At 54.3% G+C, this 26652-nt stretch overlaps 2 protein-coding genes across 20 annotated transcripts in view; both read right to left on the reverse strand.

The window, feature by feature from the left end:
- Nucleotides 1–14979, reverse strand: part of PIGQ (phosphatidylinositol glycan anchor biosynthesis class Q) — a 40004-nt gene extending 25025 nt beyond the window's left edge. For 14 of the 19 annotated variants that reach the window (XR_015699298.1, XR_015699308.1, XR_015699305.1 and 11 more), the window contains exons 1-4: nt 14682–14874; nt 9463–10163; nt 3541–3672; nt 2261–2381 (exon numbers count right to left, since the gene is read on the reverse strand). Coding sequence is in view for 7 of the 19 variants with exons in the window: in XM_087734636.1 (XP_087590762.1) it covers nt 2261–2381; nt 3541–3672; nt 9463–10136 (927 nt within the window). In the remaining 12 variants the exon portion in view is untranslated. The other 5 variants (XR_015699307.1, XM_087734637.1, XR_015699297.1 and 2 more) reach the window with 4 other exon arrangements.
- A 119-nt stretch (nt 14980–15098) lies between these two features.
- Nucleotides 15099–19796, reverse strand: NHLRC4 (NHL repeat containing 4). The gene is made up of 2 exons (XM_087734641.1): nt 19502–19796; nt 15099–17922 (listed from the first exon to the last, which is right to left on the reverse strand). Exon 2 carries the CDS (start codon nt 17904–17906, stop codon nt 16782–16784), a length of 1125 nt encoding a protein of 374 aa, XP_087590767.1. The 5' UTR covers nt 17907–17922; nt 19502–19796; the 3' UTR covers nt 15099–16781.
- Between the last annotated feature and the right edge of the window lie 6856 nt (nt 19797–26652).

A 26652-nucleotide genomic window follows, 5' to 3' on the forward strand; every position in this document is an offset into this window, starting at 1 on the left:
CAGATCTGGGGGACATATCAAAAGCAGAATAGCAAGGAGCATTCGGGAAGGAAAAGTAACTCGTTCTGCACATGGGAAAGTTTGCGTTACTGAACTTGGCAACGCATAAGCACTTGAGAAAGCCCAAGTGATGGGAATAATGCGTACCAGATGGACACTCAGCAGCAAAGAGGAAACCTACTGCTGAATGGCTACGGGGAGATTTTGCTGTCATACTGGAAAAGAAGTGGTGCTGGCTCGCACACCAAATGCTGAAGTCATTGGTATATTTTGGGATCGCTCAGATCTGCATTTTTTAAGGCCTGCACATAATGCATATAAATGAATGCCCACCGAAGGCAGTAAATGGACTCCAAATGATTTTATGTCCACAATCTAATACGCTTGAAAGAAAGAAAGGCTGGAAAGTAAGAAGAGTTGTAAGTGGCCTGAATTGATAAGCTTGGAGATACCGCAGAGAAGAAAGGCACCAACCGACGAGGCCACCCACACAAGGGCGAGTTAACAGTTCCAGGAAAGTAAGTAAACAGCTCTTCGTGATAGCAAGGTAATGAAGTCTGCACACGTAGGAGACACGGTGAAAATAACTGGCACTATGATGCATAAGTTGAGTGACAGGTGAGCTAAATTACTGAAAGAGGAACGAACGAGCAACTCTCACAAGCAAGGCGATGCAGGACAGGTGCCGGGATCGGATACACCTTCAGCGCAGAGCACGTCCATCTGCCGAAGACACCGGGCAGATGGAACCCCTCCTGGAGCCACCTGTGCAAACAGGAACGCGGCCAAAAGCCACTTCCTCGCAGACTTGTTAAGAAATCAGATTTCTGGGGCTGGACACTTACAGTAATCCCAAAGGGAGAGCTCTAGAGAACTTAAACTTCTCCAGCTGAAATATCTGTAAGGGAGAAGACTCAGGAATATTTTTAGTGTATAGCTCAAATACAAGAGCAAGTGTACTGCAAGAATTGTGGCCCTTTCTACCCCACCGCTGCTGCTGAATAGTGTCTGCAGCAATCCTTAGAAGTCTGACTACGAAAGATTAAAAAAATAGCCATAATAATGATCCACAGCTACGCTGGACACGCCATACACACTTTCTGAAAGCACAGCATGTACAAGAATGATCGGAGACCTATGGCTTGCAACAATTAAAAGGTTAGACATGGACCAAGCAGATCATCATCAAGGGAAACACGAGCTCTTCCTAAGAAAGACAGGATAAGTAGGAAAAATAAATTGCTGCTGGAATTCTCTAATCAGAATATAATTCCTCCCAACCAAGAAGCTGGAGAAAGAGCAAAGAGAGGACGTTCTCCAGCTGCCAGAAAGAAACCAATGGGAAGATCCACCTTCTCTCCCAGAAGTGAAAGGAAAGCGGGCAGAGAAAGGATTAGGCTGTGCAGCTGCACGACAGTGCTGAACACTGGCTGCACGTGTATTCCCAAGACACAGAAGCCCTTAAAACAGAGCTAACTTCAGATCAGTGGTCTGGTCTCCAGCCTCTAAAGTACATTATATGTTCCTTACTGCCACTAAACAGATATATTGGAGTACTGCACCTAAAACGAACCACCAGAAAAGCAGGATAGTATGAGTCATACTTGTTCTTCATGAATTTCTGCTGATGTCGAGGGATCTTAGTGGGCAAGAGGAGTTATGCTTGAGAAAATCACAGGACACAGCAAGTTTTCCTAGTTTACCATCTGTACACCAGAGCTCTTAAGACAGGATTTCAGGTGTTTGCATCCTGACTAGCTAACGCCCTTGGATTTCCCCATGAAATTCCTCTTCGCAAGCACAGCTGCACTGCTTATCAAGTTTGACTTTTCAGCAGTTTATCAGATTCAACCCAAGTTACAGCTTTTTTCTTTTCCCCAAACGCCCCATACAGCAACAACTTGAGGACACCTCCTGTCGACTCCAGAATAAAAGTAGTCTGGCTCGATAACCACTCCACCTGCAGCTGCAGAGCTCCATCCCAGCCATAATTGTTACTTTAGGAGCTGGAGCAGCCCTCCGGTAAACATCTAATTAGTATTCACTGCACACGCAAAGCAGAGCTGTGTTCCTTTTGAGCAGCCCCAGCAAGCTTGATTGGAAGATTTCACTGTTCTTGAGGAGACCTGATCTGCATGACTTCAGAGAGGACTCTGAAATCCTTGTGCGTAAGGCATTGCCTCCTCCCAGCTACCCCAGGCATCCAGGGCTGGTCAGCGCCCACAGCGGGTGAAAGAGAAACGCCTTTGGCCAGACTTACATCAGCCATGGGGATGAGGGTGTCAGCAAGGTGGCCAATTCGGTTCTTTCTGTACAGCCAGGACATCAGCAGTATCCCCAGAGCCACATCAATCAGCAGAGAGACAAAGATGTTGGCTTTCCTGCATGCAGGATAAAGAGAAACAGCGTTAGAGCAAAAGGAAGGACGGTGTTTAATGTTTCAATGACAACTGTCGGCTTCACTTACATAGCATCTTTAATGTCCCAGGGACACCAGGACAATTTACTGAAGAGACACGGTGTAGAGACCTTTTGACTTTCACTGGTGTGCTTTACTTCTGGGGCCAAACACGGAGCCACTCGGCGCTGCCACACCACAAAACCTTTCTTAGTAAGGGGGGCAAAGAGCGGGATTGAAGCTACAAAGAGGAACGTTAGACGGAATGTGCCTGTGTATACGCAGGGGGGATTTACCAGTACTAAGGGCACCAGCACTTGGAGTACCCGCGTTGAGATCAGATGGCTTTCCAAGAGGAATACTTGACCCGAACCACTAGTCAATGCAATAGTGTTTCTGGGTACATAAATGCACCCAGAAGGGCTGCGGACCTGCCCCCTCACTGCTAGAGTTTCTGAATGAAATTCCATGACCTGAGTTATTCGGGAAATCAGATTAAAAAAATCACAGTTACTTCTGGCCTTCAAATCTGCTAATCTATTTTAAGTGTTCCCTGGGAGTCTATTACTGCAGGATCAGAGAACCACACAGAACAAGACTTGCTGTGTAACGGCCGTAGGGCATTCAATATCTGTCTCAGATCTCTGCCTCCCCAGTTGCACTCACCGTGCTGCATGTTTGCTTTCTCTGTTACACTGACTTTGTTACCGCTGTTGGAGTCTCTGGTCTCCAGTTACCGCAAGAAAGATTCCCCAAAAGAGTGGGGGAAAGAGGGGAGCATTTAAACCTTTCTGCTCTTACGAGAAGTGCCGCTGAATCCTGATCGCAGTTTTTGGTTAACAGCAGCATATGTGAAAGCAATGAGCTTGTGGGAGTACGCGGGTGCAGTACAAGCTTTCTGTAGGCAATATCCTCATTGCCTTTCCCAGGCTAGGCAAAAAGGCATCTATCTGGCAAAAGGCATAATTAATATAAATAGAGTAAAGATCTGCAAACTAGCAGGGAGTAGAGCAAGGAAGGCGACATGACGTGGCGCAGCGAGGACCCCGTAGTGCTGTGCGGGCCCAGGACCCCCGCTTCGGGTTCCCCAGAGGAGACAGGGCTAGAGCAAAGGCGTGCATGACTTTACGTGTACTCCATACCTCATTAGCTGGGTCTGGGTTTCAGCCTTCTTGTTGCTGCTGAGGACCTGGAGGTGCTGCAGGCGATGTCCCAGCTGCTCACAAGTTGAGAGTTTGCTCCATAAGAACGACAAAGGCCAAAACTTCAGCACCCTGCAGAAACACCACGGGAACGTCCGCTTTTGCTGCCGCCATATAGCAGGCTGTACAGCGCACAAACTCCGTGCTAAACATTCACTGTAAAGTTAAGGTTGTACAACCAGAGACGGTGTCAACGTATTATCGTTAAAGAATATCAGATGTTAACTACTCTCCTAAAGGTTAAGAGAATTAAAGCAGCCTTTCCAGATCGAGACATCCAAAGCAGACAACCCAACCCCTCATTCCCATTCTGTAAAACCAAGTGTCTCGCTCTTCCAAGGGCACCGCAATCCTGATTCCACCCTGTGCTTCGGGACACTTCCCTGGGATTGCACGCTGCTCTAAGTCTCCGGGAGGCTGGAGTCAAGGCAGTGGCGTGTACAGCGCAACAACACAACACAAGACGGTGCAACGGCTTCACAAATCCCGGTATGACTAACCACAAGTCTCCATCGAGTGCGAGCTTGGTATAACCAACAGCTGTGCTCTCCCTGCAGTTTCTGTCCCTTGTTCCCTCTTTGCTTTTTCCTCCACTTGATCCTTTTCTTCTTTTTTTCTTTATTCCTTCCAAATTCCTTTCTCAAGGTCTTCATTTCTATCTTCTCTCCACTGCCTTGCCAAGGGTGACCAGCATTATGTAGATAACACAACATTTAGCATTTAATTAGGTTTCAAAGTTAACAGCCACATTAGGCTTGTAGGGGAGGAAATACTCACATGGTTCTTTTATGACTCAGAAGAAAAGTACTAAATGATGCTCAATTAAATTATTTTTGGGAGTTACTTTTATTACCACACACCCTATAAAGAAAGGAACGATGGTGATTTGTGCGGTCTAAAACGACACCACTGGATGCAGGCCGGTCAAAGACCGCACAGCAGCGGTACAGCAACACAAAGCACCGTGTTTGCTGTGGGGAATAAACCTGTGTCACTTCTCCCCCGTACACAACGGCTGTTTCACTACTGTCACAGTGTTTCACTGCTTCTTATTAAGGGTCCGGGAATCTACGTTCACTTGCAGTCGCTTTCTTCACCTACTCTCAATGCTTTGGCGTGTTCCTTCAGTTTATGGTTGTTCCAAACACTAAAATTATCCCTGGTATCCTGCTTTGCTTTTGAAACTGCACAGCTGTTTGGATCATTAGTGAGCGTGGCCTGGAGACGTCCCTGCAACGTGTGCATACCTTCCCTGGATTTCATCGGGAGGACTTCAGCCCGTCGGCCGGCAGCAGCGTGCCTTTGGGACTGGCCAGGGTAAAACGCAGGATGGGCAGACCGGGGCTCCGGCCGCTATTTATCCATTTTACACAAATCACAAGGGTATGGCTCGTTCAAAATCCTGCTCGCTTCACTGTGGCTGCTGTCCCCTTCCTCCCCCCATCCTCGTCAGCCTTCCAACCATCCTTCGTGCAAGGTTTGTCAGCTCAAAAACCAGACTGCTTAAGTCCCCCCTTCCTCTTCCCCGTTCAAATTTCACACCCATTACTTTTGAGACACACGCAGTGTACTGTGAATCATTCTTCTTAATTTGAGGCCTCCGAGTTACTCAGCTCTTCGTTACAGCCTCCCACCTTAGAGACAAATGAATGCACTGCTCCTCAGCTGGCTTGTCAGGAGGTGGTATCCGAAGCAGCGGAGGAAAGGCTGTCATGCAGGGGAGGGAGACGCAGGCGGCGACGGCACTGGCCGCTGATCTCAAAGACCTCGCAGATTCACCGAGGCACAAGTGCAGATGAGTTTTCTCTTCCAATTATACCCTGGCCCAGTGGTTACAAATTCCGGTGTGGCAAACCTTTGCTAGAGCAGAGAATTGCACTTGAAATGCAAAAGAAGGGGGGAGGAGAAACGCTCTACCTGTGTGCTTATGTACAGCTGAAGGTGAAAAACTCCTGGTCAAACCAACAGCTGCCAGACCGTCTCAGTTCAAGCAGAAGGCAACAGCTCTGGGGCCCCGTGCTAAACATGCACCGGGCTGGCAGTCTCCCGTCCCCTCCCAGCAACGTGTGTCTCCTACCATCCACTGCTGCTCCGCAGCTCCCCAGGCCAGAGGCGGCGAGCTTGGGGGTCACCCGCTGACCAGACGCCCCTGGTCAAAGGAAAGGAAGGCTCCTGCTCTCTTCTGCCTGAGGAATGTCCTGAACAAGCTGGAATGATTCCCAAAGCAGACTCACCCCCAGGAGCACCCCCCAACACGTGCACCCACCGCAGCCTGCACCGGGTAAACGCGTCTCCTGGACTGAAGAGGATGGGCCCAAAAGGCGCGTCGGAGGTCTGTCTGTCCATGCTCCCGCCGACCCTTCTCCTTCCACTTAACACCAACCTTTACTCCACTCAGACACTTTCTTTGCAAAGTAAATACATACGCATACTTATTTAAATAAAAATACAAACACGCTGCAAAAAGCTCAATATAACAGTTGCGAGATGTGCTACAGAAACTCCCATCTCCAGGAGTGCTGAGGAAGAAAGCCAAAAATATTTCTTGCGTGGTCTTCTGCCCCTGTGCGTACCGACTACGCATTGCCATAAACGCTCCCACTTGTTTACCACACAGTATATAGAATGATTTTCAGAAGTGCAATGGAAAACCAACCAAATTAAAAAAAAAAAAACAACAAACCAAACCAAAAAAACAGCGACGTTGTGTCACTGCATTATTTAAGCAGCAGGAGATCTTTGGGGCATTTCCAAATATAAGGAATTTTGGCAATAAATTAACATAGCCTACGTGAGTAAATCTTGATTTTCCAATTCCTTTTTTTATTCCAAGAGTGAGAGCAGATTTTTCAGATATCAGATGAAAAGCAATCTTTCTGAATCTGGATCACGTGCAAATATTAAAGCTCCGTTATCCAGAACCCCCGGCTGTCTTTTTGCTCCTTGCTAGAAACAGACTTTTTGTAAAAGGAGCACACCGAGTTTATCGCCTCAATACTAAATCATCCTGATGTGCCCAACAGCACACCAGAGACCTTCGGCGGTACTGGAAATCCTGCACACAAGTCCTGCTGAAGAGAGAAGTGCAATGGCCACCCCGTCGCACAAGGTGGTGCTGAAGAAATGCCTTAATTTTTGATGTACTTGAGAGCGCTCGGTAGGCTTGGATGGACGTCGGCACGCACTTGCTGAGATTTCTAACGCTGCCGCCCTGCTTCCCCCGCGCAAATACCCAACAGCGGCACATCCAAAACAGCCCCAAGCCTCCGCAGCCTGAGAGGACATCACTCGTCCCTTTCTTTAGCTTTTCAAAGCTTACTATCCCTCAACATCACAAAAACCTGGGAAAGAAAGAAGTCCTGTGACCAGAAGGAGCAAAAACCTGGTAGATGTTATTTTACGGGACATCCTGACCCAGCACAGGGAGGAGGGGACTGGAAGGACACCTGCACGTGACATCTTGAACCCTCCCTGCCTTGTGCATGTTGGCAAGAAGGAGGCTGTACTACACATCACGTGCTGAAGGGAACCAAATTGCATTAAACGATTCAGAAGGTCAAGCAGGAGGTTTGTTATAAAGCTAGGTACTGATCTCTGTTCTCCAAGACTGATGTTTTAAACCACCCGTAAGATCAGTAAATATAATGCTGATAGCATGGGTGAATAAAACAAAGCAGAAAGAAACCTGTATCCACCTCCCAAGGTTAAGAACAAGTTCAACCTAGGTTTACGCACAGCAAGCCTCGCGTTCCGCCTGCTGGTCCGCGCAGCTGGCTGCTCGCCTGGCTCAAAACACCCGTACTGGGCTCAGGAAAAGCTGAAATCAGAATGGCTCCTGATAAGCTGGGTAGCAGCTATCTGTGCCCAACCTGCCAGACCGAGCTCCAGCTCCCAAGTCGTGCTTAGACTGTGGCCTTCTGGAGACCTGCAAGGCTTGGGCTTAGCCTGACTCAAGGCCTAGTCTGAGTCCTAGCAACAGTCAAGGTGGGCAAGTCTGGCCTCGAGACCAAGTGCCTACGCAGAAAAGGGTCATCCTGTTTGCTGGTAGTCGCACAGTCCCCGGACAGCCAGAAAAGGGACCTTCAGAGCTGACTCCCAATCTTCTACCCAGCCACAAAGTTCTGACTTAGTCACCATTAACAACCATTAACAACCGTTAGTGCACAATCAGTGTCTACAGAGCAGTCCCAGGAACCAGTGGTCCCTGATTATATCAGGTTTGGGTTTGACCCTAAATCTCTTCCAATAGAGTCGTCCAAAAGCAGACAGTTTTCCCTTTCTGTACCAAAATGCGTAACTCCACTGTTCAGAAAATCTTTGCATATGAAGAGTTTCACTGTAATTTTTTTTATGACAGTATCATACAACTGGAAACCTGTGAAAAGACTCCGTTCCCCAAACCCTTAGGCTGTACTTGAGAAGATTTATCCATGAATACAGTAGTAGCTGTTATCCAAATTTCATCAATCAACATGTCCCCTTGCAGCTTGGAACCTGAACTCCGCTCCGCTCTCCGGCACAACCTCTCGAGGCAGGCTGACCAGACGTGTCACTACGCTTTATATGCAGAAGCTTCTCCCCTTCAAACCTGCTCAGAATTCCTCTTCAGTGCAAGCACTTGCCGCGCATTATGTTTGAAGCATCCTATTCAGTCGCGTGGTTGTAAAAACGGGATTTCCCCAAGGATTCATGTAGACCAGCGTTCCCTGTAACCTGCCATACGGTGCCAAGGTTGCAGCACCACCGTCTGTTAGAGACACGATGGATTTAGACACACTGCTGATATTTCACAGCCGTGGAGGGATTCATAGCAAACAGGGAGTAGGGAGTCCCAGCTACCGAGCCATTAAGGAGAGCCTCACATCACTCTCTAAGCCATGGAATAGCTGGAAACCCAATGTTTCAGCTGTGATGAAATTGAACAGCCGCCTGAACATGAGCCAGCAGTGTGCCCAGGTGGCCAAGAGGGCCAATGGCATCCTGGCTTGTATCAGGAATAGTGTGGCCAGCAGGAGCAGGGAGGTGATGGTGCCCCTGCGCTGGGCACTGGTGAGGCCGCCCCTCGAATGCTGTGCTCAGCGCTGGGCCCCTCACCCCAAGGCGGCCATGGAGGGGCTGGAGCGTGGCCAGAGCAGGGCAGCGAGGCTGGGGCAGGGGCTGGAGCCCAAGGCTGGGGAGGAGCAGCTGGGGGAGCTGGGGGGGCTCAGCCTGGAGAAGAGGAGGCTGAGGGGAGCCCTCATTGCTCTCGGCAACTGCCTGAAAGGAGGCTGGAGCCGGGGGGGTCGGTCTCTTCTCCCCAGGAACAAGCGATGGGACGAGAGGGAACGGCCTCAAGCTGCGCCAGGGCAGGTTTGGGTTGGGTATTGGGAAAAACTTCTTCCCCCAAAGGGCTGCCAGGCCCTGGCCCAGGCTGCCCAGGGCAGGGGCTGAGTCCCCATCCCTGGGGGGATTTAAAAGCCGGGGAGATGTGGTGCTGAGGGACATGGGTTAGTGGTGGGCTTGGCAGTGCTGGGTTAACGGTTGGACTCGATGATCTTAAGGGTCTTTTCCAACCTTAATGATTCTGTGATTCTATCAAGTGGGGCTGAGCTACCCCTGCTGCAAATGGGGAGGAGATCAGGGCTGCCCCAGAAAACCTCCCAGCTCCTTGAAGAGCTCTACCATATCTGAGGGAGCCTTTAGCCTTGAGTTTTCAATGGAGCTCCCCAAACTTTAATAGCAGCTCTGTGGCAGCCTGTTTGCAACAGAATGATTTTGTATTGACTGTATTTCTCACCGGGGTTGAGCAGGAACCCTACAAATGCCTAAAGAAGAATTACATTTCCATGCAAGAGGTAAGCTGGCCGATGTCGCACCGCTTACCTGCTCCTGCAGATCCCAGAGATAAGCGAAAGCAGGAATGTGAGCAGCATGCAGGCAGGCACAGAGGCCTGCTTCATCAGCTCCACGATGATACTAGCTTCAACGCCATCCGACTGCCAGTGGGTCAACTTGATGGGCCCTTCATCGTACCTGTCCGTCATGAACAGTATCTTACTCTTCGCCACTGTGTCAAAGATGGCAGAGAGCTTTGAGGCATCGTCTGCCTTGTGGTCAGTGGAGGTAGCTGTGTCCAAAGGGGGATGCAGGTGGGAAAGCATGACTTTGCGCTGGTCATAGTACACCAAGATGATTTCTTCCTCCTTAGGGTTGTTAGAGTGTTTCTGAAGGGTAGAACAGCTCCAGAATTTGCTGCCTCCCTCTTTGCTTATCTGAATCCATGGCTCATGGGAGAATATTGTCCCAAGGTCTTCCAAGAACTCACTCAGACTCTCTTCTTTCTCCTGTTTGCTGTTGCTCCATGAGCCGAGCACAGAAACGCTGACTTTAGTCACCCGCTGGACTTCACTGAGATACTGCTTCACCTGGGCAGGAATAAAAGGGAAATGGACCACAGCAAGGATAACAGCAGAGTTCTGCTCCGAGATCCAGCGGCCGATCAAAATGCCACTTTCTGCCGAGGAGCAGCATGATGGAAAGAAGACCTTAAGTACCATGGCAGCAATCCTGGAAGAACGGTACACCTGCCAATAAACACAGAAATAAAACTTCAGAACGGCAACTAAATGCAAGGAAAATTTGAGCTGACTAAAGTCACTGGGGAGGACCAGTCAAGTTCTAAAACACTAAGTCCAACCACTGGCATAATGACATTAGTGACAGCCAACAGACAGACACACATCAGAGAAGTATTCAGAAGGTTCCTGATAATCTGCAGGCTTTGAAGTGAGGGGTGGCGAGCCTGGAGCTTCTCAGCAAAGCCCTTCTCCGAGTCCTGGAGCAGTCGTTCACAACGGCACACTGATAGGCACAGCCCGTCGGACCAGCCAAGATCAGGAATCCAGCCAGCCTCGGATCCTGGGTCTGACACTGGATGCGCCTGAGCACTTCCTAGAGAAGAGGCGACGTCGTAGCGCACCGTGAGGCCTCTGGGGAACATTTCCTCCTACTACCGACAATCAAATATTGGTTTGTGCTATAAAGCCAGATAATTTCAGAGCCTCCTTTATCATCGAGGAACCCAGAGCTGTGCTCTGCAACAAATTCACTGAACAACTTTGGTCAGGTCACTCATCTCCCCCGTCTCACTCCCCTCATCTGGAAACAGAGATGACAATTTTGTCAAAAGGGACTACAGTGATTAACTGATTGAAGTTTATGTAGTAGTTTTAATTCATTAGATACAAGATCCTAAAAAAGGAGAAGCATCTCTCCTTTTTCAGTGTTCTTTATCTACAATATTTTTCTTCACGTCATTAAGAAAACATCTCAATGGCGTTGTAAGACTTTACAAAAAGGAGCTTTGGGGCAGTTGATAATGTCTCTTTAAATAAGGTGGAGGTTTCTAACAGAAATATAATTGCAGTAAGGAGGGCGCTGGCGCAGAACAGTCGGCACCCGGCGCCCGTTGTCCTTTCCCGTCCTTCAGTGCTGTGTTAGAGATGTGAAAACTCCGCAGGCCCCCGAGGCTGGCTCCTCTGCGAGGGACCCAGTCAATCGGAAAGAGGAACACAGAGCGTATTTATAACACAGAGAGAGGATGCACAATGTGGAGGGCCCTGGTGGATTTGATTTTCTCTCTTTTTAATACAGGACAATTGATCTGGTAAATCTCAGCACCTGGCAATTTGCTACGGCATGGGGGCGGCGATGGGGAAGCAGCAACGGCGAGCGATTAGCCCGCTCCCAGCCCCACAGCCCTGCCAAGCACTGCGGTAGGAACTGTCTGCTCAGGGATGAGTTGTCAGCCCCTTGAGGCAGCAAGGCGAAGTTTTTTTGGTGCACGGCTCGCTCCTCCGATAGGAAAAGCACCACGGTTGCTGCGTTTGCAAGGAGTAATGGTTTTTTTCCTGGGACTGAACTTTCCCTTTTACTGCAAAACTGCAAAGCACACCCCAAGACTTCCCCTCAAACAGGTGTAAGTGCTCGGGAGGGATTTTGTTCGCAGCGTGCTGCTGGGAGCAGGCAGCGTTCGCCGGTGCTGAGGGCGGTGAGCACCGTCCCTCACTGTCCCCCAGACCCTCCAGCCGACGGCGAGATTTGGAGGCCACAGGGGGACTTCCCTCTCTCCCTCCTCACCCAGAAGGATAACCTTGGAGAAGTGGAGTCCGTGAGGAAGCAGGATCTCAGAAGAACCTCAGCTAACATGTTTTCCTAAAGGGTTGCCAGGCTCCAGCAGGAGGGAAGGGAAGCGGAAAGGTGTACCAAAGGAAGGCCAGGGAAAGGGCAGACGCGACACCCTGGGACTGTAGGGGTGTAGGACAGCAGGCGTGGGAACGACCAAAGACTTGCCGTACAGCTGAAAAACATCACCTTTCACCAACGTTTAACGACTATTAGACCCAAACGGACTGAGAAACAAGACATCCGAGCTTATTTTCCATTTCTATTGAAATAGCTAAGACTCGGGTATTTTTTGGTTTTTTTTTTTTTCTGGAAGACACCGAAGGACACATCTCCTGTCTGAAAGAGTTGGTCCTGACAGGCATAGGAAACTTCGGTGGAAATCAGCTAACAGAGACAATTAATTAGACCGGTCCTTAAAAAAGTTGAAATAAAACCTATCCCCTACATTTCACTTTTCTTTCTTCTAGAAAGACTGCGGTTTGTCCAAGGACACCGGCCAAAACAGTCTTCCCTTCACCGCCTCTCCTACCTCCTTGCCTAACTCAGGTTGTTAAGTTACCATTATTATTATTATCAGGCGAGATGAGATTTGCTTCACAATTTAGCTTGAGGTTTGAAAAAGGATTTTCAGTCTTTTTCCCCAAGACCCACAGACATATTCCCCGGAAAAAGGAAATAAATGATATAAATACAGGGGCTCCGAAAGGCAAAATAACAGATTGAACATGTCGGGAACGTACACACAGGCATATGCTCAGAAATGATTTAAAATAATATAAATTTAGCTAGCATGATCACATTCTAGCTATATTGCAGTACCAAAACCTTACAAGTGAAATTTACCGGTAACTGAATACCCTAAAAACTGAAATTGAGCTCGTTATTTTAAAGAACCCAGAGAAAAATGAAGAAAATAAGTACTTGAATGGGGTTTTTCAGTATTTCTATTTTAATTACCAAAACTACCACCGGTAATATTGGACAGATAACTTTTTAAAGTTGATTTTTTTATTCTTCTTTTTCCTCAAGAGATGTCACAGTTGTTTGAGAGTATCGCTACAAGAGACTTCCAGTGCCTCTGCACGGCTGTCCTTCTTAGTTTGTCCATCCATTGGACATTTCAGAGAAGAATTACCAACTGACTCTTAATTCAAACATTTATTTTCCACTGAGATATTTTTTTAAAGATAGCCCCAGTCATCTGGGAAAACTTCTCAAGGAGGAGAAACACTTCTCATCCTTATCTTCTCTAGTTTGTGAATTTTTCCGCTTACACCTTCCCCAACCTTTTAAATTAACTTAGTTTTATGCAGATAACTGCTTTGGTTATGGCTCGGGTTAAATAATACCTAAGCACATCACCTGCCCTTTGGCTGCTGCAGGTACGGCAGAGAAGGCTCTGACACAATTTTCAGGCTGTACAAAATATCTCAATAGTTGAAAACTATCAAGTATTCGTATGTTAATGTGGCATACGGTAGTAACCAGGGAGCAGGCTGGGGAGCTCAGGCGGCAGAGCTGGTATTCCCAAACCCATGACTGGATTTATTAATTAACCCTACTTTATTAATTTCCGTAGACTGTCTGAAATCTAAAGTTGACATTTTAAATGTCATCACAGGCAACTGTTTCACTGCTGTTAATTTTAACAGATATATCCTACCAATATGCTTAGTCTGAGCTCATAAAGTGCCGAAAGCCTTCCAGCTCTGCCCATTTTTGCTGGAAAGCCCCAGCTTTTCCCCGAGCTGCTGCCCAGCATCAACGCAACGATCTTGGGCACAGCAAAGCTAACAGTGGACGCAGCCTAAAACGCATCAACGCAACCAACAAGTGAAGAAAGGACCCCAGGACTGATTCATTTCAGAATTTTAGATGGAAAAGCAAAGGCGAACAGCGGGATGTGGCCCCGGCCTCGCCAGGCTGCCCCGTCACCGCAGCTGTGCCAAGGGCTGCCGGCCCCTCGGCAAACCCATGCTTGAGCATCCCCAGGTCTTTCCATGGGGTTTAGGGCCACTGGGCCAGGAGATGCAGAAAGCACTGCCAAGCTGGTCCCGGGGGAGCAGGAGCAGGGCTCTCTCCCTGCAAAGCCCACCAACTTCTTGCTCATACAGGTTCTTTCATAGAATCACAGAACCACAGGAGGCTTTGGGCTGGCAGGGCCCTTTCCAGGCCATCCCCTCCATCCCCCTGCCATGGGCAGGGACAGCTTCAACCACATCAGGGTGCTCAGAGCCCCGTCCAGCCGGGCCTTGAAGGTTTCCAGGGATGGGGCATCTCCCACCGCTCTGGGCAACCCCTGCCACTGTCTCACCACCCTCGGCGTAAACAATTTCTTCCTTATATCCAGTCTGAATCTCCCCTCTTTCAGCTTAAAACCATCCCCCCTTGTCCTGTCGCAGCAGGCCCTGCTAAAAAGCCTGTCCCCCCCTTTCTTGTCGGCCCCCTTTCAGCACGGCAAGGCCGCAGTGAGGTCTCCCCGCAGCCTCCTCCTCTCCAGGCTGAACCCCCCCAGCTCTCAGCCTGTCCTCCCAGCAGAGCTGGGCCACCCTCGGAGCATTTCGGTAGTGCTTTTGCGTTTGTAAATGCGATCGTAGGGCAGGGGTGGGCTGAGGCAGCAGCAATGAGATGCCCCCTCCTCGACACCCCTCCTTCAAGCCTGGGGCAGGTTTAGTCACCACCCCCTGGCCCTCGGGCTGCCCCTACACCGCCCACGGGACCCTGGGGACCCCCCAGCCCCGGCGATCCCGGGTAACAGTTAACACCCCCGGCCAGGCCTCGGCGGGGAGGGAGCCCCGGGGCCGGGCCGCCGAAGGCAGGCGGGGCCGGGGAGACCCCCGCGGCCGGGCAGGCCCTGCCCGCCCCGCTCCGCCCCGCTGCCCCCCGCCGCGGCCCTGCCCGCCGCCGCCGCCTACCGCCCGCTCCGCCACGCCGGCCGCTTCCGGGGACCGGTTGCTCGGAGACGCCGCTGCCGCCGGGCTGTGCACCGCGGCGGGCCCGGCCGGCGCCGGGAAGCGGCCTCCCGCGTTCCGCCCGCGCTGCGCGGCTGCCCGCTGCCGCTGCCCCTCGCCCTCCCTCCTCGCCCGGCGCTGCCGCGGCAGAGGCCCGCTTCGGCTTACCCGGCAGCGCTGCTCACCGGGGGCTCGCCCCAGCGCCTGCCCGCGGGGCCCAGAGCGGGGCGGCAGGGCTGCCGGCTGCGCTGGCCGATAAGGAACGCCAGCTCGCCCAGCCCTCAGACGTGCCCGGCAAGGGCCAGGCACTCGCCTTTCCTCGTGGGACCCCCTTATCCCCCATCCCCAAAGGCCAAGGGCTCTCCTTTCCTTGTGGGACCCCCTTATCCCCCATCCCCAAAGGCCAGGCACTCGCTTTTCCTTTTTTTTTTAGATTAGATATTAGCTTTTCCTCTTTTTTTAGATTAGATATTAGGAAAAACTTCTTCCCGGAGAGAGCGGTCAGGCCCTGGCCCAGGCTGCCCAGGGCAGGGGTGCAATCACAGTCCCTGGAAGTGTCCAAAACCGTGTGGATGTGGTGCTTAGGGACAGGGTTTAGAGGTGGCCTGGCAGTTAGGGTAGCAGTTGGGCGCGATGACCTCAGAGGTCCTTTCCAACCTTAGCGGTTCTGTCATTCTATGACGCCATTGTCGCCTGTCCCCAAAGTTCAGGGAGTCGCCTTCCTCATGGAACTCCCTTGTCGCACATTCCCAAAGGCCAGGGACCCACCTTTCCTCATGGGACCCCATTTTCCCCCATCCCCAAAGGCCAGGCACTCGCCTTTCCTCATGGGACCCCCTTGTCCCCCATCCCCAAAGGCCCGGGACTCGCCTTTCCTCGCAGGACCCTGTCATCCCCATCCCCGCCGCCTCAGCGGACCCCAGCCTGGCAGGGGCCCACGCGTGGGGACACCGATGCCCAGGAGCCTCCCTCCTGTGACCCAGCAGTGGGTCAGGGCCCCGAGGGTGCCAGCGGGCTCGGGAGGACGCTGGGCAACTTGAGGGGGTCGGAGCGGGTGCAGGACCCGCAGGGGTGGGCTAGAGAAAAGGTTTTGTTTTGTTTTTTTGTTGGGTGTCCCAGAATTGGAAATAAGGCGGGTGAAGATCGGTTTTCTGGGAGCTCATGTGAAGGGAGGTAATGGGGCTGGGGCTGGCTTATCCCTGTTCCCGCAAACCACGCAGCCTCCTGCGGCTGCCTCGCTCTGCAGGGCGAGGGGCTCCGGGAGGCCACCACGGGGCGTCCATCGTCTTTAGCGCTCGTTCCAGGGCCGGGAAGGAGAGAGGGTCCTCTCCAGGGTTCGGCTGGGGGGAGAAGTGGTGACGGGAGCCAGGTCTCAGACACTGGCAGAGGCCGAGGAGTCATGCAGTGCCGAGGGGAGAGGAAAACGCCCTTCCCTCTGCCACCACACCCTGCCCGCCGTCCCCTGGCCTCCGCTGATAAAGGCAGCGGCTGTGGCTCCCCGAGCCCTCCTCTCCACAGGGAGAACAGGACAGCAGGGCAGGCTCAGCCCCAGGACGTGGGCTGGTGTCAGCAGTTGTACACGCCTATATGCAATTTACTCCATGCAGCAGTTGTTGCTTCCCTGTAGAGGTCAGGAATGCAGCACAGAATGAGTTACCTTCATTTTACCGTTCTGAAGCCTGCTGTAAACCCAGCATGCCAGGTAGCCCACGGCTGCCAGCTCCAGCCTGGCCTAACCCCTCCGGTCATGCTCTGGCATCAGGAAGATGGAACCATGGCCACATAAAAACAGTGTGTGGGGAAAAGAAATAATTATATTATCTTTGCAAAAACACACAAGGGTTCAAGGGCGTGGTGATAAGTTTGCCAAGGCACCAATGCGTGGCCAGTTCCGAGTAGCTCAGTCGTCCTTTAGCTACTCTGGCGGGTCCAAGAAACTCAGAGCTGGCCTAGTCCTTGCTTGTGCCATCTGGAGAAGCTGGAGGGCAATAAGGCAGTCGAGTGCGGGGGGAATGCCTGGCTATGGGAGCAGTGGGGCTCGTGGCCCACCAGCAGACCCAAAGCTCAGTGGGGTTGCAGTGGAAGCAGCCCCACTCCCCTCCCGAGTGTTAGGTTGGGGTCACCCCATGGTGCCCCAGGGTTGCTGGGGCTGTAAGGGGGCCTCACACGGTACTTAAAGACTTTGACACAGTTCTCCCCTACATCTGCCACAAAGAGGTGCCCGAAGGAGGAGCAAGCCACGCCGCTGGGCCTCCGCAGCCTTGCAGACACCAGGCAGACGGGAGCCCCGTGCTCTGGGAACAAATGGACTGTGCGGCGCTGCTCGTCCGCCACCAGGATGCTGCCATCCACATCAACGCAGACCCCCGCTGGGTTGCCAAACCGGTGTCCGTATTTGCTGCTGAGGGAGCAGAGGAGCTTACGGCTGCTCGCGAAGACCTTGACATCTCCGCACTCCTCGCTTACCACAAAGCCTCCGTTGGGTGCTGGACTGACATAGCGAGGTCCCTGCAGGTTGGGGACTGAGTGGATGTTGAGTGTCTTGAAGGCATGGTCCAGAGCAAAGCTGTGGACTTGGCCTTGTGCATAGTCTGCTACCAAGATCTTGCCCATGGAGTCCACTCCAATACCCCTGGGGGAACCAACCTTTCTGATCTTTATCCATTCCCCCTTGGAGAGGCTGGTGTGAGGGTTGAAGACCCAGATAGCTCCATTCATCATGTCGGCTACGGCCACCATTCCTGTCCGAGTCACAGTCACATCTTCTGGCAAGAAAGTGCCGCTTTCCTTCCCCGTTTGCTGGCAGGGCAGGGACTGCAGCGTTTGGCCTGTGCTGCTGAGGACGTGGACCCAGGGAGCGCTCTCGGCCGTCACGTAGATGGAGCCATCCAGGGAGCAATGGATTCCACTTACTCCCCCATAGCGGCTGCCGGTGGGGTTGGGGATCTGCTGGACCAGGTTGTCCTGGCAGTAGTGGAGGAGGTTCTTAATGTTGTCCAGATCTCCGCACAGGCTTTTGGCTTTGTCCGCCAGCTGGTGGACTTGGTGCTGCGTCACCATGCCCATGCCACGCTGGCTGCTCAGCAGTGGGCTGGCTGTCTGGAGCGTGGCAATTGACTTCAGCTGGAGGCTGTAGATGGTTTTCAGAAGCTTCTCCTTTTGCTGGCTGGTCTCCAGAGTGTAGTCCATGACAAATCTCTGGTCCCTGTTTGGGGGAAGCAGTAGGACTGTTACTGTCCCTGCCTGCTGCCATCTCTGGGGATGTGCTCTGAGCTTAGGTGCTTGCTGTCTACCCAGGGTCGAGGCGTTGATGCTAGTCCGGATTCACTCCGATGCGACAGAGACCAGATCATAGCTCTGCCAGCTAACTACGTGCTCAGAATGTAAAGATAAACAGGGACCATGGCGCAAAAATGAAGGAGCTGGCAAGCTCGATCTGCAGCTGGAGGAACCAGCCAAAAATGTCCATCGGCTTCAACCACGGCTTGGCTGGTGCCAGATCTGGCCTGAGGATTTATGTGTGAAGGAGAGCCCTGTGGGGGAGCGCACTGGATAGAACGTCCACTCTCTGCTTCCTGAGATTAACGGCTTCTCTCAGGCCTTTAACACTTCTTAACCCTATTTTCTGTAAGCCCCATCTCTCCAGACCATGCTCAGCCCACGCTAACACTTGAGACACGGAGGATGACTATTCCTGCACGCCCCGCTGGCTCAGCTGTCACACTTGGCCAGCGCGTGCTCTTGCTAAGGGAAGCCCCCTCCCCACCCCAATAACTTAGTCCCGAAACGGCCAACAACTTGTCAGGAAGAAGGGAGGTACTGCTCTGAAGGACGCATTCAACCTACACAAACAACTTTTTCAGCCACGAGAGCCACCTGAGAACCACAATTTCTCTTTTGCCCACTCTCCTTCTGTCCTAAAACCATAAGGAATGAGTCCTGCAAACGGCAGAGATGACAGCCCGGCTCTGCTGTGTGCTCTCCAGGGGCTGGCTGGAGCACAGCTCGTAGCACACAGCCAGGAGCCAGCAAGAGAAATGTGGCCTCATTAAAGTTCCTGAATAGCCAGAAGTTAACTCTGCTTTAAATGTGATTATAATTATTATTATAATGGACACAGTTGGCTGTTCCGAGTTGCTTGCAAGCCACTGCTCTGCCTCGATCACCCCGTGTCCCATGATTGCCTCCTATCATGTGCTCTATGCTGCCTGCAAAAGGAATGCTTCCCCAAACCACAGCTGAAATACCACAATTGTCAAAAAATCATCCCCTGAATACTTGCAGAGCTATCAAACACAGATACATGACGGAGGAGATGAGTGTGAATATGGAGAGAATCCAATTTCTGCTGGTTTGGGGGCTTGGGAACAGCTTTGCCACCTTCTTCCCCGAAGTGGTTGATCTTTGTGTCTCCGGCAGCAGACACCAGCTTGGGGGAAGCAAGCCCTCCGCCACCCCCCGTGACTGCCCATCGGGGTCCTCCTTCAGAGCTGGGCAGAGCTCAAAATCCAAAAAACTGGATTTTACAGATGGGAAAACTGAGTCACCAACGAGGGAGCCACCGTCCCAGCCACCACACACCCAGCACCGGGAGCGTCCACCTCGCTTCCCGGGCGCTGGGCATCCAAAGCTGCCATGAGACCCTTGATGGTGTGTCCTGAGCCAAGCCTGAGCTGCGCAATCACAGGTCTAGGCCCAGAAAGAGGGCCCTGATGCTGTCCCCAGCACAGCTCAGGCCAACCAACGCCTATGTGACCCCAAGCCCAGCTCAACAGATCTTGTACCTCTGTCCGGGCGTCCTGGGGGCTGCTTGTCCTTCCCCGGCAGCACTGCCCTCCCACCGGCTCCGTCCTGCTTCCTCGCCAGGCTCAGGGCGGCGGGGCCGAGGGATATTGTGTTGTTAGTGACGGGCAATTGCCCTTGAGTCTGGGTAAACACAAAAGCTCCTTGTGCTGACAACCAGAAGCAGCGAGACAAGGGCTGATACGCACGGTTTTTATTCTCTGCTGGTCTCATGCCCAGAGAGAAGGTGCCTTTCCTCCAGGACCAGGCTATGTCCCATCCACCCGCTCCCACCAAAGGCAGGAAACACCCAAGGTGCCCAGCTGCAGGCACCATTTGAGGCTTTTATGTAGAGGCAAAGGCACCGATATACTGCACCTGAGCCTTAGCCTGAGACGCAGCTGCGGGGTGGGACAGGGCTACTCTCACACCTTGAATCAGGGCTCCTGCCTTGTCTCACTGCTTCCTCGCTGGCTCCCGGTGTGCTCCCAGCCTGGGCGTTGTGCGGTTGTGTGCCTCGGTCTCCCCAATGATGATGACGGTGGTGATTTTTGCTGTGTCAGGCTTTGAGGTTCAGCGATGGAAGAGGCGGATCAGCCGGGGCTCCTGGCCACAGCTGCTCTTTCCAGCTCCACACCGCTTAACCCTGGCTGCCCGCAGCTGGGCAAGGTGGCGCTTGGAGCTGACAGTGGCGTTTATCACTTCAGCTCAAGCAAAGAGGGCCAGGAGCAACAGCAGAGTCAGCCAGGACCAGCCTGCGAGGCGCCGGTCAGAGCCTGCCCTCCCTCCCTGGCAGCGCCTGCTGACGGTGCTCAGCCCACCCTCGCCAGCAGTGAGCTCAAAGCATCTGCCTTAAACCTGGCCAAGGCTTGGCGAAGTTTGTGTCTGTTCATTACTCAGATGGGCCAAAGGTAAACCAAGTTTGGCTCAGACTGCCCCCACCTTTCGGGGTGCTTGGAGGAGCCGTGTGTGCCTGGCCCTTCGGACAAAGGACGCGGGTTGGGGTCCGGCTGGCTGCAGGAGCTGCGGGGCAGGGATCTGCCTCCGAAGCCCTGGGGCTGGGTGCTCCTCTCTCAGTGCGTTGAGGGCCCTTCTGCTCCTGTATCGGTGTATCCCCAAAGCTCACAGCGTCTGGGAGGCTGCTTCAGAGTATTACCAGCCAAAATTACAAAAATAACTTGACGTGACAAGCGGTGAGGCCGCTCCATCGAGCCCCGGCAGGACGGTAGGCAGCTTCAAAAACCATCTCCCAGGGCAACAGGGTCTGACCTTTTGTTTCGCTGTTGTGTGCTCCATCACCAGGATAAACAAACACAGACTGGCCCTGGGGCTCCCGTTCACCTTTCCAGGACCGTGGCTCTGTCACAACCTGTTTGAAAGCCACCCCCGGACCCCAGGAGACGCCTGTGTCACGGCAGGGCCCTGGCACAGCCCATGCCCACGCCGACACCGGGAGCTGCAGGGTTCAAGGACGGGGGCATGGTCTGGCTGCTGGCGCTGGAGATGGACCAGGGGGAAGAGAGTTTGGGGACACGGATGGCCATGGCGTCCGTGGAGGGTTCATTGTGGTGTAACGAAACCCCGCTGTAGCTCAGATCCGTGCCCGACCCCGGAGCACTCCAGCCCTGAGGGTCCCAGCAGGCCCCAGCCTGCTCCCAACCACCATCAGCACGGGGAGATTTTGGCCGAGGGCTGTGGTTGTTTGCTGAGAGCAGGAGCGGGCAGTTGTGGGGATGAACTGGGGTGGCCGGCGGGTGTCCGACTGGCTGGGCTGGACACAGCCTTGTCATTTCTTTGCGCAGACGGCAGGCGGCTCCGTCTGTCCGACCAACCCGGGGGATGATTGGCACTAATTATCAAAAAGATGGAATTTACTGTGCGCGCGCGTGTGTGTGCAACAGAAAGTGGTGTCCCAGGACTGCGCGAGAGCTTTCGGTGGGAAGCCAGAGCATCTGCCTGCCCAGCCACATGCAGAAAACGGGATCTCCAGCCCGAGCAGAGTCCTCGTCCCCGCTGTGCTCCCCCCTGTCCCCCAAGGGCCTGCGGTGCCCAGCGGGGGACACACGGGTGCTCTCGGAGCCCAGTCCCTCCCGCAGGCTGGGGCTGGGGCTTCCTAAACCCAGTTCCATGGAGGAAAGAGCAGGAATTCGACTCCTCTTCAGGCACCACAGAAACCCCTCCTGGAAGGAAAGCTGTAACTACTCTGGTCCCAAAACTGCCCTGGCACTGTCCTCCGGCCGGCGTGGGCACCCCGGAGTCCCTGCTGCTGGTCAGCTAACCCACGGAGAAGATTCTCCAGGGTCTGATAAGGGCTGAGCTGACGCCTTGGCTTCTCCCGTGCTGTGTTCCGCCTCCGCAGCCTCCCGCTCTCACAAGGCTCACAAGAGGATTAGGAAGTTAATCCTCTTTGAGACATCAAGCTCCTTGTTGAGCCTGACTGAGAGGGCCAAAAGCTGTGGAGCGCAGCGGGGCACCGACACAAAGCCTCTTTGCTGCGGGGAGCAGCCCCGTGGGCGAGCCCCGGCTGGGCCTGGTGGCAGCGTCCCCATTGCCACCCTCTTCCCCACCCTCCCCAGGCACCGGCCTGTCCCCGGGACGGTGGGAGCTGGCCGGTGATCCCACCAGGCTGGCTCCCTCCATCCCACCCTGGCCTGGCTCCTGCAGCCTCTCCACACCGGCTCCAGGAGACTGGGGGGAGGAAAGCGGAGCGTCCTCATGTCCTGGCAGGGGACGATGTCCCGAGGCTGTACGGGAAGCAGAAGAGGGACAGATGCTTCCTGCAAACACATCCCCATTCTCGTCCCCAGGGCTCCTGGGGGTCCAGGGGCACTGCTGAACCCAGGGACACGGGGATTACTGGAGCAAAGCTGCATGCCAGAAGCATCCTCTTATGGACAGTACTGGGCCATTTGGGCTTGCAGGAAGGGTGGCTCCGGCTCCCAGTGAGGACGCGTGCAGGCTGGCGGGCACCAGCTACGGACGCGCAAGGAAGCAACTGCACTTTCCATTCCCTCTTCCCACCCAAAACACAAACTGTCTACATCCTCGGGTAGCCCACACCTAAAATTATGGAGGAAATAACAGTGGCTGTGGGGGTTTGACCCCCTGCAACCCCAGATTGGGAAAATGATGTGGGTGTTTTGGCTTTGCAGCAGTCGCTGCCTGGGCTGGGCACTGTACCTGCCCACACAGGTGCTCCCGGGTCTTCAATCAGCTTCTGCCTTGCAGGAACGTTTCCTCCTTCCCCCTCAACCCTTTGACCCTCAGCATCTTCCCCCGCACCCCAAAGGTGCCGTGCAGGGAGCACCCAGCCCCGATGCCTCGGCACTGCTCAGCATCTCCTGCATCGCCTCGGTCCCAGCAAGTGCAGGCCCCCGTGCGTGCACCCTCCAGGCAGGGGAGCGGGCAGGCAAGGCAGGAGCTGATCAAACATCCTCCTCAGCTGGGATCTCACCCCACCATAGCCCATGGTGCCCGAGGGAAACCCTCTCCCTGCTCAGCTTGGCTGCCTTTGGGGAGCATCAGCCCTGGTAAGAGAGCACTGTTCTCGCCCACACCAGCTCTTTTAAGTACTTAAACCCTCAGTGCTTCCCTCCGTGGGCCTTTGATCCAACTCCAAAGCCAGAATGATTCTGCCCTGGGCAAATACCCAGGGAAATGATCCGTTTGGAGGCATCCAGGAGCAGGGAGAGGAAACCTCCAATTACAATAACAGATGGGCAGGGGGAAAACGCAGCAGGGAAATTTTGTAGCTTTTTGAACTCTTTTTTCCTCACTTAGAGCTGAGGAGATGGGATAGCTGCTCCTCCGCGCTTGCCCGCGCTGGCTGCATGCATGGAGGGATGGAGGATACAACCGCTACGCCAGCAGCTCCGGAGCCGCAGTCCCCCAGCACTGCCCTGCACTTCAGCATCCGTTGCTGCCTGCTGGGGGTGGAAGGGTTTGCGGCAGAGTTGAACCACTGCAGCAGTGTCCCGGCAGAGCCAGGGGACCGTCACCAGGGCACAGCTGGAGGCAGTGATGGCACCACGGTGGCTGGGATGGTGGGAGCGGTGAGGAGCAGTAGGGCTGCTGTCACAAACAGCTGGGAGCAGCAGACCCAAGATGAGCCGCAGGCAGTGCGTAGGGTGATGCCTTCTGGGCTGCCTGAGCTCTGCTCCTCTTCATCCCCCAGAGATGGTCCCAGGAGGATGAGGAGCTGCGGTTTGGGTGAAAGCAGGCGGTGGCGTGGGCTGGGCTCTCCATCCGTGCGGCTGCGCTGCCCTTGCAGATCAGCCCCCGGCCAGGTCTCAGCACATCTGTGCCGTGTTCCTGGCATGCCACCAGCCCTGGGCATGACAGTTCTGCCTCGAGGGGAGACAGCAGCCTCCCCTGCTTGCTCCTAGTGTGCGGACGCTTCCAAGCAAAGGGAGGGACAAGGCTGAGAAGAGGACTGAGGAAGAGACAAAGAGAATGGTGTTCCTCCTGCCCCTGCTAGTGTCTTCTAGGATACTTTGCTTGGTGACAGCACCACAGCTCCTTACTTAAGGTCATGGGGAAACTGCCCCCAGTGTGCGGTCATTTGGCAGACAGAAAACCTTGTGTGCCTTTCCCCAGGCGGGAAGCGCAAGGTGGGCTGGGACAGGCTCCGTGGGACGATGGGGACCCTTTGGGGGCAATTCCTGATTTGTCTTCCCAGCTCCAGAGTCCTCCCAGCCTGGTACCTCCGCCTGCCCTCGGCTCGCGGTTAAAGAGCGCGCGCTGCACTCAGCCCTGCCGCCGCTGCAAAGCCGGTTCATTACCTCCCTCCTGCCCGAGATGGAGCGATTCTGCTCCAGGTTGTCTTTGCAGCTTTGCATGTCTGCTCAGAAATCTCCTGGCCGACCTTGGCCCTTCTTAGTCCACGTTTGGTAACTTTCCACTGCTCTGAGCTCTGGCCTGCCCATGTTGGGGTAAGAGAAAACTGGTTGTGCTGGGCGGGAACCACTTCTCCTCCCCAGCTGGTTCCACCTGGTAGCCCACTGTTACGAGTGAGCGCCCAGCTCCCCGGCCCTGCCGCAGGTGGGTTGCGGGATGCCTTGACACAGCCGGCCGGGCAAGACGCAGCAGGCAGGGTACCTCGGTGCTTCCCTTCCCCCTGTCATTTCAGCCACGGCCTCTGGATTCGCGTGGTCCCAGATCACTGGGATGTCCCCCACCCAGCTGCTGATCGGTGTGTGCACGGGGTTAACTCACCCGGGCATCAAACATGTCCCCATTTCTTGGTGCCACAGCAAGCACCCTGCCAGCGCGTGGCAGCACCCTCTTTCCCTGTACACGGGGTTGTGTCTACGCCATCTTTTACGCATGGGCAAACCCAAGGGCATTTGCCGCTCCATCCCTTGGACCGTGGTTTCCCCTGCCAGACTGGGGTGCGGCAGGAGGAGGCAATGCCCACCTCAGCCCCTGCTGTCCTCCGTGCAGCCCAGGGTCTCTGCCTCTGCAGCGACTGTCCTCTTCCACCACAGGATCCATGCCCCAAATTTGCCACTGGCCCTTTGCCACCAAGCCAGGGGAATCGAGGGACATGGCATTTTCATGGGTCTGTGGGATGCTCCCACCTCATGCTCAGGGCTGCCCTGCTCACGAGAAGCAGCCTGGCTTGACGTCCTGCCACCCTTCCCCACAGACCGCAGCCCCGTCTCCGTGTCCCGGGGTGCCTGGGTTGCCCCTGCGCTGTCTCCCCTTGCTGTTGATGCCGGCAGCGCATTGAGCCGGAGCTCGCAGCCATGCCAACAGGGCTGGAAAACTGGCTGGGGATGCAGCAAACCCACCCTCGCTGTCCTTCGCTCTCAGCTTCCCTGGGGCCACGTCCTTGTGCCGATGGGATGGGGAGAGCAACAACCTCCTGTTTTACAAGGAACCTTGAAATCTCGTTCCTTCCACTGCCTTGCCCGAGATAAACCTTCCCTGAGGGTTTGTTTATTAGGAAACTTCCCCTGCTCCCAATCCCTGAGCTCTCCTTTGCTCTTGAACCCGGAGGAGAAGGAATACTTGAGCAGGAGCAGCTGTACCCACCTGGGGTTAGAAACCCATAAAAGTTGTGCAGCTCCATTGACCAGGAGCTGCTGGGCTCCAAGCTGTGCCGGGGACCTGCTGTGACCCCACGTCCCCCAGCCCCAGGAGAAGGGGGGCTGCTGGCCTCGGCCGGGCAGGGGAGGGATTTGGCTGGGTCCTCCAGCTTGGTCTTGGCTTGGCAGGAAAGTGGGGGGAACATGCAAGTAGGGGGACTTTGGTCAACCATGACCAAGAAAGATGGCTATTGGGTGGGCCTGCCATAAAGGGCAGGTAATGCCTCACTATCAGATGCCTTTAGGGTGACCAAATAGCCGTGTAATGGGCCTTGTACTGGAGCGGGCTGAGGGCCCTGGGGCTGCAGATTGCAGACTGGATAAGCCACCCTGGTAGTTCAACTCCCATCCATTATTTAAATGCAAAGGTAAATGCTTTCATCTTTTCAACTGGAATGGTGCCACCAGCTCGGCCACCTCCTCAAGGTCTCATCCTGGTGGGCTTCAGGCAGGAGTCCCTGGGCAGGGGACTGCCCTGGACAGCCACGGCAGGGCAGAGAGGGGAGCCACCCCCTCTGCGGGGGTGCCACCAGCACCCCTGGGGACAAGGTGCAAAGTGGCAGGGTGGCACTGGGGACGTGGGACTTGACCCCGCAGCCTCCTCTCTGCTGTTCCCTGCACCAGGACCCCGGCTCTGGTGCTGCGGCCCCATGGTAGCTTGTCAAGGGAGCTGGGCTGCCTCTTTGCGAAGGAAAAGGCTGTGTGTGTGTGCAGGGACTTCTGCGGGAAGAATCAGGACCCTCACGGCTCCCGTGAGGGCATTTCTCCTCCTGATGACTGCCTTCAGATGTAGAGGACTGCCCCTCTCCCCAGCACAGGACAAGCCGGTGGGGTCCCGGTGCTGATCCAGCAGAAGAAAACAGCCAAAACCCACCCATGTAAATACTGACCATGTGCAGCCAGCGTCAGCATCTGGCCGCATCCTGCTGGTGCCTAATCCTGAGCCTCCGAAACCTGGGGAATGTGTGGCTCCGTGATGGAGAGCCATGGCGTGGGGCTGCTGCAGGACCCGGCCAGAGCAGGCAGGGCTCCCGGGAGAGGAGAACAGTGCCGACCACAGCAAC

This window comes from Nipponia nippon, unplaced genomic scaffold (genome assembly GCF_047370975.1).
Source record: "Nipponia nippon isolate SJK-2023a ecotype South Korea unplaced genomic scaffold, ASM4737097v1 scaffold_5, whole genome shotgun sequence".
Classification (NCBI taxonomy): Eukaryota; Metazoa; Chordata; class Aves; order Pelecaniformes; family Threskiornithidae; genus Nipponia; species Nipponia nippon.